At 37.2% G+C, this 16,855-nt stretch overlaps 3 protein-coding genes across 4 annotated transcripts; all 3 read left to right on the top strand.

The window, feature by feature from the left end:
• The first annotated feature begins 799 nt into the window (after positions 1-799).
• Positions 800-15,146, top strand: LOC130047684 (uncharacterized). 2 transcript variants are annotated; one of them, XM_056143069.1, is made up of 5 exons: positions 800-7,643; positions 7,773-7,886; positions 8,527-8,582; positions 9,818-9,955; positions 10,986-15,146. In XM_056143069.1, exon 1 carries the CDS (start codon positions 1,496-1,498, stop codon positions 3,551-3,553), a length of 2,058 nt encoding a protein of 685 aa, XP_055999044.1. In that variant the 5' UTR covers positions 800-1,495; the 3' UTR covers positions 3,554-7,643; positions 7,773-7,886; positions 8,527-8,582; positions 9,818-9,955; positions 10,986-15,146. The 2 variants fall into 2 exon arrangements, with proteins under 2 accessions (XP_055999044.1, XP_055999043.1); XM_056143068.1 differs by having other exon boundaries at positions 800-8,582.
• LOC130047586 (uncharacterized) lies at positions 4,930-5,793 on the top strand. The gene has a single exon (XM_056142912.1). It carries the CDS (start codon positions 4,930-4,932, stop codon positions 5,791-5,793), a length of 864 nt encoding a protein of 287 aa, XP_055998887.1.
• Positions 6,073-7,173, top strand: LOC130047585 (uncharacterized). Its single transcript, XM_056142911.1, has one exon. The coding sequence runs from the start codon at positions 6,073-6,075 to the stop codon at positions 7,171-7,173; it is 1,101 nt and encodes a 366-aa protein (XP_055998886.1).
• Positions 15,147-16,855: the final 1,709 nt, after the last annotated feature.

Here is a 16,855-nt window from a genome sequence, read left to right as displayed (position 1 = left end):
AGGGGTGGATCTATTTAGAGGAGTTGCTACCTTCAAACATTGTGAACAAAAGATCCTAATTTTGATTGTTGTCGTTTTGGGGGTCTTCAACCCCAACCCCCGCCGATGGGGACGCGAAAAGATAAACATTTTGTTGACCCCCCCCCCTTCGAAAATTTCTGGATCCGCCGTTGCGCAAGTTATGTACTGCAAGGAGCACAGGAATTCGAAATCTTATCGATAAAGTCAATATAAAACATAACGCATAGCCCATGGCTTGGTCAATCGAGTGAATCTTATTTAATTTATTGATAAAATTTCGAATTTCTATGGTAGGAGATACATTATCTATCAAGACTACCATATTTGAAGAAATGTATGAAACAAACGCACATGTGTTTAGTTTAAGTTACCTGTAGTTTTTTGCATAATTCAAATTACTGATAAAAAAACACACCGGGTTACATATGTCTAATTAGAGTCTCTTTATAAATAATAATAATGAAAATCATAGATTTCCATCCATGCCCAAGTATGGCAAATTTTTACCAAAAGCTAGTAGATAAATTCATTAAATTTTTAATCATTTTTTTGTTTACCTTATTTCAATTTAATTTGCAAATATTAAGGCTTTGAAATAGCTTAAATACACAACTTGTAAGTTGTCTTATAAGAACCTTTCATAAGTAATGGCATAAAGGTTGTTTTTGATGGCAGTGGGAACAAAATTAATCTAAGCCAGTACTCGTTCGAGATCGCACAACACATGCAACATGTTCGATTGGGTTCGGCATTCCTAATATTACTAAGATGACAAACAGTAAACATGAAGGCTGGAAGTTTTACGTGAATGTTGTTGTGACGCCACCGGAATTTGTTGGGTCGTCCGGAAAACGTTTATTTAGTTAATAGTGATTACATCCGGTTTGAACATTAAGACATTTTTTCTCGTGCACCGAGGACAGACTCGGGGAGTCATTTTCCCAACACAGCGTCTGGGACGCTTTCCATCGATCTTGCGGTGTAAAGGGGCAGCGATATATGTTCATTCTATTTATTTTTATGCTATTTGAATTATATATTTTCTAAAGTAAATGTGAAATTCTGAATTTATTAAGTCAACTATTCTGATATATGTGTGAGCAGAATTTGTTTATATGTATTTCAGTTTGTTACCGTAATTACTGCTACATGAATAAAGAGGTAAAACTGCTGGGCGTTTTTTATTGACAAAACAGAGAGCTGTGGCAGAACGGTAACAAAATCGTGAGTATTCTACCTCAACCACCCATCGAGGATCGACAACGGACCTATCCTGGGGATAATACGTTCTTCCGCGGATGTCGGATACCTGTGAAGCTGGGCTTACCACCTAATCCTCTCCTTACCTGTACCATCACCTTGTATTCCGTGATACTTCCTGTGTTCCTTGGACAGTGACATGTTTGTTTATATATGGTATGTGCAAATCTACCGTGAGCTAGTTGTGACATATTGCTGACATCGGTGATTAAATATGACAACTGGAGGAAAACCGGCGGATGTCAACGCTGAGGAAAGTGAGGATGTACACAAACAGACAGAGGAATCTGAGGATAAACGTCGACTGAAGACCATGACAGAAAAAGGCTTGATTCAATTTTCTACCTTTTTGAAAAATTATAAATCTCAGGAAGAAAATGCTTGGATAAAGATTGAAGAAATCATAGTTGACATAGATGAAATTATTACACAAAATAACTATAAAGAATTGTGTAAGATAAAAGCAGAGCTTCGACATCTTAAGCTTACTTATTGTGATTGTGCAAATGACTTCCTCTCATTTCTCAAAAGAACAAATACAGCAGAGAGTAACGAAGAATACTCGATCCAAGAACCAAGGTACCGTAAAAGAGAAGACATCATAGATCAACTGATGAACCGCATTGAGGACGCTCTACTGGATGCAGCAGACACTATTTCACGTGCAAGTGGTTCCAATAGACCTCGATCCAGAAGCTCTCTCAGCGATGCATCTAAGTCTCAACGAATTCAACTAAAACATAAAGCTGAAACAGAAAAAACTAAACTAGCATTCATCAGAAAACAAGTCAACCTTCAAACCGAAAAATCTAAAATCGAAGGACAAATCCAAATCCTTGAACAGACACAGTCGGCCGCCATTGCAGATGCAGAAGCTAGAGTATTTGAGGAAGCTGAGAGTGAAAACAATAGTGTCCGAAATTCTTTCTTGGATGAGTTACCTAGTGACCGACATAAGCGTGTCACAGATTATGTGGACAGTGTTTCTCAAGACCGTGGATTAAGTTTAGACACTCATGTGAATCCTAGAATTGCGCAAACTATTCCTAAAGACTACTACTACAATGATGTTTCTTCAGTTCCTCATAGAAATGAACATTTCAGAAGTGAACTACAGCCACAAGAGAACTCTATGGAATCAGTGTCAAGATTCCTACTCAGGAAAAAAGTTTTATTATCCAGATTTAAAAAATTTAACGATGAGCCAGAAGCTTACAATGCATGGAAACTGAACTTTACATCTATTGTGAGTGACTTACAAATTTCTGCATTTGAGGAGCTACAACTACTTGTAAGATGGCTGGGACCAGAATCCTCCAGACATGCAGCAGATATTCAACAAGCCAACGCGGAGAATCCTTATGAAGGACTGCGTCAAATATGGACCAGATTAGACAAGCGATACGGAGCAATCGAACTCATTGATAACTCGCTGAAATTGAAGATAGCTGTTTTCCCATCACTTTCTGTGAAAGATCCCAAAGAACTTTATAGACTATCGGACCTCTTGACTCAAGTTGACGGTGTGAAAAAGAATCCTAGATACTCAGCAGCCTTATCTTACTATGATACCTCTCTCGGAATAGTACCAATCGTAAACAAACTACCCTATCAGTGGAGAGAGAAATGGATAAACAAAGCTTCAGAATACAAGAATCGGTATAATGTTCCTTACCCACCATTCACTTTCTTTGTGAAATTCATGCAAGACTTATGTCGTGTGAGAAATGACCCTGGATTTCAGTTTAGTGAACCAATGAAGAAGGAGATTAAACCGAAACCTTCAAGTCAAGTTCGTTCAAGAAAAACCGAAATCAAACCTAGCAAATTAACAGGACAAAAGAAAGTATGTTTTCTGGAACACAGAGATGAATCAAATCACACTATCAAAGACTGTCGTAAATTCCGTGCACTTCCTATCAACAATAGAAAAAAGCTCCTCAAAGAAAACGGAATATGTTTCAGATGTTGTGACTCTAAGGACCACTTAGCAAGAGACTGTACTGTGGCTTTGAAGTGTGACTCGTGTCAGAGTGATAGTCATTGTGGGGCATTACACGTGAATAATTCTCAAGGCGGGGAGGATAAGGAGAATTCATACAATATTGAAAGTACAAGATCTAAGGAGTACTATTCATCAGGATCTCTCACAACTAGATGCACTCAAGTCTGTTCAGTGCCATTCAGTGGAAAATCCTGTGCGAAAATCATTCTGGTGGATGTTTTTCCATTTGGACGTGAGGATCTCAAGAAAAGAACATGTGATTCTTGATGACCAGAGCAGTAGAACTATTGCAAGGTCATCCTTTTTCGACAAGTTTGGAATTCAGGGAAAAGACATTTCCTATATCTTGTCATCATGCAATGGATCAAGCATGGTCTCCGGGAGACAAGCCTTCAACTTCATAGTATCATCAGTTAATGGTGATGAGCAGATACACTTACCATCCATTATAGAGTGTGATGGTATCCCAATCTCCTATGAGGAGATCCCAACGGCAGCTGTAGTGAAATCATACAAACACTTGTCAGACTTGGAATCTGAAATCCCACCAATAGATAGCAACGCTGAAGTTCTTCTGATTGGACGGGATGTTCCTTATGCTCATCATGTACTGGAACAAAGGATTGATAAACCAAACCTTCCATTTGCGCAAAAACTTCCCTTGGGCTGAGCCGTGATAGGGGAATGTTGCTTAGGCAAAGTACATAGACCTCAACAAGTGATAGTGAACAAGACTCGGATCTTACCCTCTGGACGAGGAACTCACTTCATACCATGTTCATCTCATTTGAACATTTCTACACCTCAAAAACTTTCTGATTCTCACCTGTCATGTGAAACTGGAATACAATTTTCTCCGATCTTTGAACGAACTAAAGATGACGATATTCCGGGATTGTCCATCGAAGACCGAGAATTTTTAGAAATTATGGAGAAAATGTGTCACAAGGACAGCACTGGACATTGGTCAGCTCCACTCCCACTGAAGTCAAATAGAACTAAGCTTCCCAACAACAGAGCACAAGTACTAAAGAGAACCTTTTCACTGCTTGCGTCGTTTAAACGTGATCCTGTGAAGAAGGACTTGGCCATAAAATTTATGGAAAACCTGTTTAATCATGGATTTGCTGAGGAAGCCCCCGAAGTTCCAGAGGGAGAAGAGTGTTGGTACCTTCCTATCTTTCCGGTATTCAATCCAAAGAAACCAAACAAAATCCGTATGGTTTTCGACTCGTCCATTACTTACCAATGACAATCACTGAATTCCTCATTACTTCAGGGACCTGATCTTACCAACAATCTACTAGGTGTCCTTTTACGTTTCCGCAAGGAACGTGTAGCAATCACAGGGGATATAGAACAGATGTTCCATATGTTTCGCTTAGACGAAGAACATCGAAACTTTGTCCGCTTTATTTGGTTTGGAAATAACGACCCAACAAAGCCTTTAAGAAACTACAGAATGTGTGTGCACCTCTTTGGAAATTCCCCTTCACCATCAGTCGCAGCATATTGTCTTCATAGATGTGTAGAAGAACCATCTGACAGTGAAGTGAAATATTATGTGACTAGAAACTTTTATGTCGATGATGGACTGTCATCCTATAGCCCTAGACGTCTTGCTGCAAACACAAAAAATACTCATGGAGAGAGGTAAAATCAGATTCCATAAGTTTGCCTCCAATAGTCAGATCGTCGTGGATGCTTTGTCACCTGGGGACAGGGCTGGAGATCTTAGTGACGTACAATTAGATATAAATACTATACCATCACAGAGTAGTCTGGGCTTGAAGTGGAACATATCGTCAGATACTTTTACCTTCTCTACGGATCTCAAAGATGTACCAGAAACAAAACGAGGCGTTTTATCTTATTTGCATAGTCTGTATGATCCAATAGGTTTTCTATCACCAGTCATTCTATCAGGAAGATTCATTTTCCGTGACATAACACAGTTGGAACTCGGATGGGACGAGCTGCTACCCAAGGACATCATCTTGCGCTGGCGGTCATGGCAAAGTTCTCTCCATCACTTGTCTGAAGTAGAAATACCTCGACGTTATGTTCCAACATCCATTAAAAATGCAGAAAGGATTGAGCTCCATACCTTTGCAGATGCTTCTGAAAAGGCCATATCAGCTGTCACATACATCAAAATTACAAGAAATGGAAAAAATCATGTAGGATTCATTACAGGGAAATCGAAATTAGCATCTCACCATGGACATACAATTCCAAGGCTAGAACTTTGTGCAGCACTTCTTGCTACAGAAATTACTACCTTTGTTGAACGTCAGTTTGATACACAGATTGATGATATTCGATTCTATACTGACAGCCGAGTTGTTTTAGGGTACCTACATAACAAGACTAGGCGATTTCACACATACGTCTCTAACAGGGTTCATCGCATACTCAACAATTCATCTCCTGAACAGTGGACTTTTGTCGCATCAGACCAGAATCCAACTGATATTGGAACGCGCTCTATGCCAGTGAACGAATGAGTAAAATCTTCATGGTTATCTGGACCAATTATTTTGAATGACGACTCGTGTGACCATTCATCAGAATTCCCATTACTGGATCCAAAAAATGACTCTAAAATCAAAAACACTGTGATTGTTGTTAAAACAAATGTGTCTTGTGGTTTGAACACAAATTTTTTCCTAAGATTTTCATCCTGGGAGTCTTTGATTCGTGGACTGTCATTCATTCGCAGATCAATTCACAGGAAACTCAACCTTGAAGATATAAGTCCTACAAAACTGCACAAAGATATGGAAATGATAGTTATCAAAAGTGCGCAGTATGAAGTTTATAGACAAGACATTGAGAGACTTCAAGATCACAAATCAGTTGTCAAAGGTAGTCCCCTACGAAACCTAGACCCGTATCTGGACGATGGGGGATTACTTCGTGTAGGAGGCAGAATCCTTACGGGAGATCTAATGGCCGGATCAAATGGACCGATTATCATTCCCAAAAAGTCACATGTGGCGAGTCTACTTGTAAAGTATTACCACCAAAAATGTCGACATCAGGGACGTCACATTACAGAGGGCGGAGTGAGGTCAGCAGGTTATTGGATCATGGGCGCCAAGAGACTTGTATCATCAGTACTAAACTCTTGTATTACCTGTAGAAAACTACGCCGGAAGCCGGAAATACAAAAAATGGGAAACTTACCCGATTTTCGATGTAAACCATCACCACCTTTCACCTACGTAGGAGTTGATACCTTTGGACCCTGGGAAGTATCAGCTAGGAAAACAAGAGGAGGAGTAGCAAATTCCAAGAGATGGGCAATCTTATTTACTTGTTTGGCTAGTAGAGCAGTGCATATAGAACTGGTGGACGAGATGACTTCTAGTGCCTTCATTAACTCCCTTAGACGTTTTGTAGCGATTCGTGGCAAAGTTACCGAATTTCATTCAGACCGAGGAACTAACTTTGTGGGGAGTACAGATGCACTTAACATCAATACTATCAACGTAGAATCTCAACCAGTAAGGAAATTCATGGTGGAAAATGGATCTACTTGGATATTTAACCCACCTTACGCATCTCATGTGGGAGGGATATGGGAGAGAATCATTGGAACAGCTCGCAGAATTCTTAATGCCATCATCATGGAGTCTAAGAAGCTTCTTACACATGATGTTCTCAACACTTTTATGTATGAGACATGTGCTATTATCAACAGTCGTCCATTGGCTAATGTATCCATTGATCCAACAGAACCTTCAGTTCTATCTCCTTCAGTGCTACTTACACAAAAGACAGAAGTCGATTATGGACCTTTTGAAGCAGTTGATCTGAAAGACATGTATAGAACATCATGGAAACACACTCAAGTCCTTGCCAACCAGTTTTGGAAACGATGACAACTGGAATACTTGTTCAGTCTGCAATCAAGGCGAAAGTGGACTATTTCAAGGGAGGACATCAAGGTCAACGACGTAGTGTTACTGAAGGATACTAACACTGTCAGATACGAATGGCCAATGGCAATTGTTCTTCGAACCTTCCCTAGCAACGATGGACATGTACGTAAAGTAGAACTCCGACTTGTTAGGAACGGTAACTGTGTTACGTGTGTTAGACCCATTACAGAGGTTGTTCACCTGTTTACACCTTCATCATAGTGACATCATAAGATGTCAGGCGGGGAGTGTGACGCCACCGGAATTCGTTGGGTCGTCCGGAAAACGTTTATTTAGTTAATAGTGATTACATCCGGTTTGAACATTAAGACATTTTTTCTCGTGCACCGAGGACAGACTCGGGGAGTCATTTTCCCAACACAGCGTCTGGGACGCTTTCCATCGATCTTGCGGTGTAAAGGGGCAGCAATGTATGTTCATTCTATTTATTTTTATGCTATTTGAATTAAAAATTTTCTAAAGTAAATGTGAAATTCTGAATTTATTAAGTCAACTATTCTGATATATGTGTGAGCAGAATTTGTTTATATGTATTTCAGTTTGTTACTGTAATTACTGCTACATGAATAAAGAGGTAAAACTACTGGGCGTTTTTTACTGACAAAACAGAGAGCTGTGGCAGAACAGTTGTACATTCATTATGTACAACATTTGTAAGTGTTGATAATTCCTAATATTATGTGTTGATATTATATCATAGATACATCAGGGAAATTGACATCACATGTTTGTGTGTGTAAATAGTCATCCAAAATGATATGTTTTCCGATTGCCTTTTCTTATGATATTTTTAACCCTGATTGTGATTTTGTGTACTTTGTACAAATAAACCAAAGGAATTATGTGATGTTGGTAGCAGAGACCATTTGTTAGGGTGTACTTTGGCTGTTTATATGCATACATGTATGAGAAACATGTGGATTAGAGCATAGACGGATCCAGGAATTTGTAAGGGGGGGGGGGTCTACAAGGGTTGGAATTTGTAGTAGACAAGATTGAGATTTGTCCTGGGCCCTGTAAATCTATAGTGAGGTGCTCTATATACTTAGCCATGTACTACTTGCTTCCACGGTTCTTGTCGATCTAATTGCCATACTCGTAACTGACTGCAATTAATAAGCGTCCACCTTAGACTTTCCATTCAGTGATATCTTATGTGAATATCTTCTTGTTCTACAAAGGGGGTCTTCTTGCTCTGGAAAGGGGGGGGGGGGGGGGGGGTCCTAGACCCCCTGAATCCCTTGTTGAGGATATTATTAATGGCTGAAAACAATTAATTGTTCCATATTTCAGGTTAAAAAATTTGCTGTACAGAAGTTGGTCATTTAACATCAAAAGAATATCTGGTGGTAAGAAATTCATCTAATTACTATACAATCAATTTTTACTAGATTGCTGTAGATTATATTTAATAAGAAGAATTAGCTCACCTGAGCCAAACTTGCAAGGTTTAATAAAGCATTTCTAGTCTTCACGAAAAACTTTGTGAAGCACAGGCCCTTCGGGCTTCCCAGTATAATAATTTTGCAAGCCCGAACAATATTTTAAAGGCCCAAATGTTTTTTTCTAATTTGACCACTTGTCATTTGCCAGGTGCTGCATGCTGATTCTACACTATAGATACATGCATGTTCAACTGTAGGAAAATACATATCAAGATGATCATAGTTAGAGAACAACTGACACTAAAAGGATTATCTTATTTTATTTTTCAACATATTAATCTCGCAGACACATCAGCAGCTCATGTTCTACTTTGTTTTGTATATACCACGTACAAAACATTTTGTTTTCTCCAGAATCAAATCCTAGCCAAGGCCTACCCTTGGTCCGATGCAGTATGGTTGATCGTTTTACGATGCAAAATGTGACTGCTAGTCGTGACCAAGTTGGAGTCGATCTCGCGCTTTATTTATCATATATACAGAACATATATAAGAAAACATTTACAGGCCCGCTGGACTCCTGGGTTATATATTTTTAGAATCCCGATTTTACGGGCATCGGGCCCAGTCTATGCGAAAGTTTTTTGGACCACATAGGACATTCGGTCCTGTGTAATCAATGAACACACCGGACCAAACCAAATTTTGTCAGACCGAAAAACCTAATGTAAAAAAGTGAAACACGTGAAAATGTAAAACCAAGTAAATCTTAATTTATTATACTAGTAATACTATACCAGGGATCCCTCCCGCATAATACTTTAGACGGTCCATGGGGTTTAATCACATTCATTTACGTATTTGGATTTGTGTGATATTTTTTACTCATAACAAACATTTAAATGACTCCGCTTCAAAATAATAAAGCTCAAAACCGGACACTGAGACATCGGACATTCTGGTCCGGTGTAAAAAATGATGCATCGGACCTTAGGCACTGCACATCGGTCAGGTCTGACTGCGGGCCACTGGTTAACGTCGAAGACTGAATTTTCTATTAGTTGAGAATTTGTCGGCAGTCGCTGTTGTAAACTTTTCATTTATAAGATGGCATGCATAAACATTGCTTCCTTGATTTCAAGTTGAAGGAAAAAATTATGAGGGAATATGAGTACTCTAGTTTTATTTCATTATTGTAGATAAAATGGGAAGACATTCTTTAATAAGTAAGAGAAAGAAGAGGCAAGAAAACAGAAGAAGAAACAGAATGCAAAAGGCAAGGCTCCGGCAGTTAAATGAGAGTTCAGAGGCATTTAAAGATTTCAATCAAGAAAACAGTAAATATTTTACATGAATTTGCAATAAAGGATGCTAGACTTAGTACAGTGTACATGAACATATAATCACAGTATGTGGACAAGTAATACCATGTATGATTGCTTGTTCCTGATCAATTAATGTTGACCTTATTTGTCATGTACAATGTATATTAAACTACTGGGTTTTTTATGATTTGAAATTAATTTCAATATTTTACCAAAATTAAGCTTACATTTATATTTACAGGCAGGCTATGGAAGTAAATTGAATATTTTTATAGCTTCATGATAGAGAAATTAATGCAAATTTTGTATTAGCTGAAATGAGTTGAAGGCGAAATTTGGCTTTTCTGATCTGTGCATCTCATCTGTCTGTTCTCATGGATTATTTTTTAGGTTTTATACATTTTTCCTAAAACTTAACAGTTTGGCTAGTTATAATCCAAATTGTTTTAAAAAGGATTCTGATGCCCTGTCAGAGGGAGATAATTTAAAAAAAAATAAGATATTATTTGATATTTTTTTTAATTTAAACAATATTTTGTTCACTAATAGGGCCTCAGTGGCTGAGTGGTTAGAGCATTACGCTCTCACCTCTGGTCATCGCGGGTTCGAATCCTGCTCACATCGGTTAGTGAGAAAGTTTACCTAAGTTTAAAGATAGGGTGAAACAACCTATTTTTTTTTCAAAACTACAGCACCACTGCACCAGACATTCCCCCAAAAGAGAAAAAAAAGATCTTTATACAAAATGTCTGTACAGGCCTAGGAATGGGGCAACAGGAGGGGTTTAAAATTTTGTATAAAAGTATATATAATGGGGTGGGGGGGGGTACTGGACAATTTTTATATCTTCTTGTGAAGTGCTGATAATATTGATGTCAGCATATCAGAAGAGTTGCATATGTGAGCCAAACATATTGGCTCATGGGTCTTTCATTTATTCTAAATAGAGGTATTTTGATCATATAAGATCTAATCTGTCAATTGTTATGATTGTTAGATTTTAATTGTATATTAATTTATTAAACATCATTTAATTTTTCAGTAGAGAAAGTTGAACAAGAGGAGGAAACTTTATTAGGGAAAGTGGAGGAGGCAGAAAGGGAAGTAAATGTGCAGTGTAGGGAGGATGGCATATTTATAGATGACACCTGTGTAGAGAAAAGAAACACCTACAAGACAGCAAAGGAGTTATTTGGGAATGGAGACAGGGAAACAGTTAAATTGTGCAAGATGTTGGATGATGAAAGAGACAAAAGGGAGAAGCTCTTAAAATTTACCAACTATTGAATTCATTTAGTTAAGAGTAGAAAAAAAAATGCAAATTTTGTTTAAAATTTTGACTATATTATTTTCAATGTTTTTACATTAGGTACATGTATGAGTGAACATATCAAAATTCTTGAGTTCTTAGCACTATCCTTTCACTTTGCTTTTCGTAATTTATTTTTAGTTTTTTGTTAAGAGAAACAAAACAAAAACAAAAATTGGCTGTGTTGATACATGTACTCCAGTTATTAGTATTGTTTTGGGTTGGGTTTTTTTATTAATTTTTTTTTCCTATTGAAATCATATTTTATTTTTTTGGAAAAGTTTATTTTGATAAGCAATTAAACATGTTGGGGAAACAAAAACTCTCATTTTCCCATCAAGCTCAGCGGAAAAAAATGTCGAGAAAAGAATCTCCAGGATGTAAACAATCATTTACTTCTAGATATTTCCAATAGCACAGAGAAAGAAACTTCTGTAATAATCAATGGATTTGTTCCAAATCTAGATCTGTCTTTGAAAATATTGAATTTTCATCTCATGAGGTCATTGAGGAATTATCTGATAGTTCATCAGATGAAAATGTATCTTCTCATAGATTACATGATGTTTTTCAATCCTATTTACGAAAAAAAAATTATGAAAAAAATTGTGACACAGACTCTGAAAGTGAAGATGAGGTTTGGAATAGCACAAGTTTAGAGGATATAGATTTAGACCTTCAGATGGAGGAGCTTTGTGGAGAAAATGGAATTAATGATGGAACTGTTCCAAACCCAAACATGAATCTTGGGACACTTTTGATGTGGTTATGTATATTTATATGTACTTGGCAATCCATTTTCATGCTGCCAGACTCTGTTATAAACAGCCTTCTCTCATTTTTGCATACATTTTTTTGTCAAATAGGAAGAGAATCTATAGCATTTTCAAGTTTAGCCGCCATCTTTCCAGGTTCAGTTTATTTGTTGTGGAAAAAAGTAGGCTTGAAAAGAGACAATTTCACAAAGTATGTTGTGTGCAGAAAATGCTTTTCGATTTACAAGTATAGTGAATGTTTATTGACTTTAGAGGGTCAAATTGTTTCAACAAAATGTCCTTTTGTGGAATATCCTAACCATTCACAACCAGCAAGGCGAAAACCATGTGGGGAGCTATTGTTGAAATCTGTAACACTTTTAGATGGTACAAGAAAACTTTATCCTTTTAAATCATATTGTTATAAACCTATTCGTGAATCTTTGCAAGATTTGATTAAGAGGCCAAGGTTTGAAGACCTCTGTGACCATTGGCGATCAAGGAAAAAGTCACCCGGGTTTCTAACAGATATTTATGATGGGAATGTCTGGAAAGAGTTTCAAAGTACAGAAAAAAATAATTTTTTATGCCATCGAAATAATTATGGTTTAATGTTGAATTTAGATTGGTTTCAGCCGTTTAAGCACGTTAAATATTCTGTTGGTGTATTGTATGCAGTTATTTTGAATTTGCCTAGAAGTGAACGGTTTAGATTGAAGAATGTATTGCTAATAGGTGTGTAAATAGTTTCATAACACCTCTTGTTAATGAACTTAAAGTAGCATGGTCGCAGGGATTTCAGTTGGCTTCATATAAGAGTCCTTATGTAAAAAAGAATTTTAAAGTTGCGCTTATGTGTGTTGGATGTGACATTCCAGCAACACGTACATTGTGTGGGTTTTTGGGTCATTCTGCAACATTAGGTTGCTCAAAATGTTTCAAAAAATTTCCAGGTGGTGTAGGCAAAAAAGACTATTCAGGTTTTGATGTTGATAATTGGCCAGCAAGAACATTGAATGATTATAATTTATCTATGAAAGTTGTAAGAAAAGCCAAAACTCAAACAGAGAAAGAAAAACTTGAAGCTTCTCATGGAGTTAAATATTCAGTATTGAGTGAAATTGATTATTTTGACCCAATAAGAATGTCCATTGTTGATCCAATGCATAATTTATTTCAAGGGACTGCTAAAAAGATGATGAAATTATGGCTTCATTTAAAGGTTTTGCATTTAGATCAATTAAGTTTAATTCAGCAAAAAGTTGATTCAGTTGATACAGCAAGCAACATAGGGACTATTCCTAGAAAAATTGCATCCTCGTTTGGAGGATTTACCGCTGAGCAATGGAAAAATTGGACAATTTTTTTCTCAATTTTTGCACTAGTAGATATTTTACCTAAAACAGATTTGGAGGTATGGCGAAATTTTGTTTTAGCTTGCAGAACTCTAACCTCTAAATTTATTTCAAATGTAGAAATAGCTAGATTTGATAGATATGTTATTGAGTTTTGTAAAGGTGTAGAAAGAGTTTATGGTGTTTCAAGTATAACACCAAATATGCATATGCATTGTCATTTATCACAGTGTGTGCTTGATTATGGTCCCATTTACTCATTTTGGCTTTTTAGTTTTGAAAGATATAATGGTCATTTGGGAAGTATGCCAAACAATAGCAGATCTATAGAAATGCAGCTTATGAGAGGTTTTTTAAGAGATTCTTTTGTACATTCTTTGCAATTCCCTGGTTTATATTTTGATGAATTTAAGAAACATTTTCCAAATGTGACAGAATTATGTTCTGACAGAATTCGTTCTGATTCAGATATTTTGAAAATTTTGTATATGTCGAAAAGAAGTGCCCATATTGTTGGACAGGATTGGCAAATTTGTTCTGCTTTTTCATGTCAGAAGACATCATGTCATGTAATGTGTTCAGCAGACTTTGATATGTTACAGAAAACATACAGACATATTTATCCAGATCTTCATGAACATATTGAATGCATTCCAAAGTCCTTCAGAAAATGTTCCTTCATATCTCTTGGTGGAGAAGTTTATGGTTCTGTTCAATCTCGTCACAAGCGTTCCTCATTTGTCATGGCTTACTGGCATTCCAACGATGGAAATATCATTGAAGAAGTTGGAACAGGAGACCTTCATCCTGGAGTGATTCAATATTTTCTTCAACACAACCTTATCGTTGGAAATTAAAGCCGTGTTCACTTATTTGCAAAAGTGTTTTGGCTTGTGCCACTCCCGAATGTGCATAAATATCACTGTGGGAAGCCTGTTGAGTTGTGGAGACAGAATGTTTATGAAACTTTTGGGCCTTCTGCTTTCATTCCAGTTCAGAGAATCAGTTGTAAATACATATGTGCTGATGGTATGCTTTTTAACAAGAATGTATCTTACATCTGTCCTGTTATTAAAGGGGTAAATGTATGAACAAAATGCAAGGTTGATGTATTTTACTGTATCGATAGATTGGGGTATTTCAAAACAATGTTTTATGTGATATATTGCGTAAGCAAAATTGGAATATTTTTGTCTTTAGCCAGTTGGTATGAGCCATCTTGGAAGGATGCACGTCCTGTGCCAGTTGGCATCAGCCATCTTGGAAGGATGCACGTTCTTTGCCAGTTGGCATCAGCCATCTTGGAAGGATGCACGTCCTGTGCCAGTTGGCATCAGCCATATTGGAAGGATGCACGTCCTGTGCCAGTTGGCATCAGCCATCTTGGAAGGATGCACGTCCTGTGCCAGTTGGCATCAGTCATCTTGGAAGGATGCACGTCCTGTGCCAGTTGGCATCAGCCATCTTGGAAGGATGCATGTTCTGTGCCAGTTGGCATCAGCCATCTTGGAAGGATGCACGTCCTGTGCCAGTTGGCATCAGCCATCTTGGAACAGGATATGTGGCTAATTTCATGTATTCATGTAATGTTTGTGAAAACCTTTAATGTACTTTAATACCTGTGTTTCCTAACATTTGAATTGTTGGACATACATGTACCATGGCTATTTCGGTGATATGAAGACGTATATAGAAATGTTTTCCCAAAATGTTGAAGGGGAGGTCATATTTTTGATTATTTATGCTTAAAAGATACGTATGCAATAAACGAAAATAAAACCTGTTTTTCTTTTGTTTGAATGAAAAAAACAATTGGTTGAAGAAATATATTCCTTTCTTGGATTATAGGTCCTCAGTACCCCTTGACTGTAAGAGGCGACTAAATGGGGCAGTCTTTCAGATAAGACAGCCATAACAGGGGGGCGTGTCACAGCAGGGGTGGCACGTTAAAAGATCCCCTCCCTGTTCAAAACTAAACTGAGAGCATCTACCTAAATTTTGCACCGTTTCATCGGCAATGGTGGTCTCCATATGAGTAAAAAGTTCTCGAGAGGGACGTAAAAAAAAAGAAGACAACCATGCAGGACTGGTTTCACACTGAAGCGGATGTGAACATTTAGTATAAAAGGTCAAACTTGTATCATTTGCTGAATAGTGGCAGATTTAAAAGGAGCATGGTAATACGGAAGTTCCGAGTTCCCCAAGAGTTATTTCCCTTTGTCGAACTCTTCCGTAAATTATGACGTAAAATATGATGACAGTGGGTACATTTGGTAATTACTATCGTTGTATTATTTCTTAAAAGATGATATCCAGAGTTTCTGAGACCATCCTATCTCAGGGAAAAGGCAACTTTAGTGAGTTTATGAGTATTGGATAAGAAAATGGCTCTAACAAATATTGTTAATTGCCATCTTTCTTTGATAAAAGCGTCACTCATGTAGAAGAGGAAACGAATAATGATTCAATAGCCAATTTGATGATCTTATTCAAACAAATTATGCTTGATATGGCCAGAATATGTATACCAGTGATTGATATAAACAAAAGTTACTCTTCTATTACATTAATCGTACGTAATCGTTATGTACAATGCCAGTCTACGATATAATGTATACATTGTGTACCCACCATACGTCATAAAATGCGAAAGAGTTCGACAAAGGGAAATAACTTTTGGGTAACCCGGAACTTGCGTATTGCACCCCCTCTCTCTTTGGTGTATCATTTTAATATTAAAGTCATTTTGGGCTCTTCACCCATACCTTTCTGAATGGTCAACAACTCGACATTCAAACCTGGGTTGCACCCCCTTTTGAAAATCTACGAAATAATATCAGCTGTCGAACTTTTATGAGGTGATAAAAAGTTTGTGCTCTAATATTTTTCTATGCTTTGGTTTGGTTTGGTTCATAGCATGGACATCTCAACGTTGCATTGTCTGTGTACAAGCAATTTGTCGTATGACGTTCGTTTTACCGGAAACTTAATTATATTTGCAGTTTAATGGCGTTTATTTTTTTTTTTATATCTGAAGTAAAGTTGAGATTTAATTTCTGTGATACTTCCAAGTATAATTCAACATTAAATCTGAATTAAAGTGAAAGTTGATGTAAAGTGTAGATTTAATGAAATTTAATTTTATTAAACGCCGCTTTTCATGCAGTGTAGCTTTTTACTGTTTTAGTTAAAAAAACACACTATGAAATATACCGTGTTTTGTCGAATAAAATACGCATTGCTATTTGATACGCACCCCCTTTTTGAGTCTGAGAATTGAGGAAGAATAATAGCTCGTGTGTATAATACGCGGCAAAAATTCTTACCAATCTTGATTTTATTATTTGCGATTAATTTCACTAGAATTCTATGTGGAAATAATGTAAGGCCTCAATACAGCGGAGCAACATTTTAAGAAATGGCATTCATGCCTTATAGCGGTAATCTTCACCGAGTATCTTCTGGGAGAAATGTAGATTTCAGTAAAGCACGA

This window comes from Ostrea edulis, chromosome 7 (assembly GCF_947568905.1).
Source record: "Ostrea edulis chromosome 7, xbOstEdul1.1, whole genome shotgun sequence".
In the NCBI taxonomy this organism is placed as follows: domain Eukaryota; kingdom Metazoa; phylum Mollusca; class Bivalvia; order Ostreida; family Ostreidae; genus Ostrea; species Ostrea edulis.
This window is presented reverse-complemented; position numbering and strand designations above follow the sequence as displayed.

What these genes read in the sequence shown, in the direction of transcription:
- LOC130047585 (XM_056142911.1), top strand. Translation starts at nt 6,073, where the DNA reads ATGATAGTTATCAAAAGTGCGCAGTATGAAGTTTATAGACAAGACATT.
- LOC130047684 (XM_056143069.1), top strand. Translation starts at nt 1,496, where the DNA reads ATGACAACTGGAGGAAAACCGGCGGATGTCAACGCTGAGGAAAGTGAG.
- LOC130047586 (XM_056142912.1), top strand. Translation starts at nt 4,930, where the DNA reads ATGGAGAGAGGTAAAATCAGATTCCATAAGTTTGCCTCCAATAGTCAG.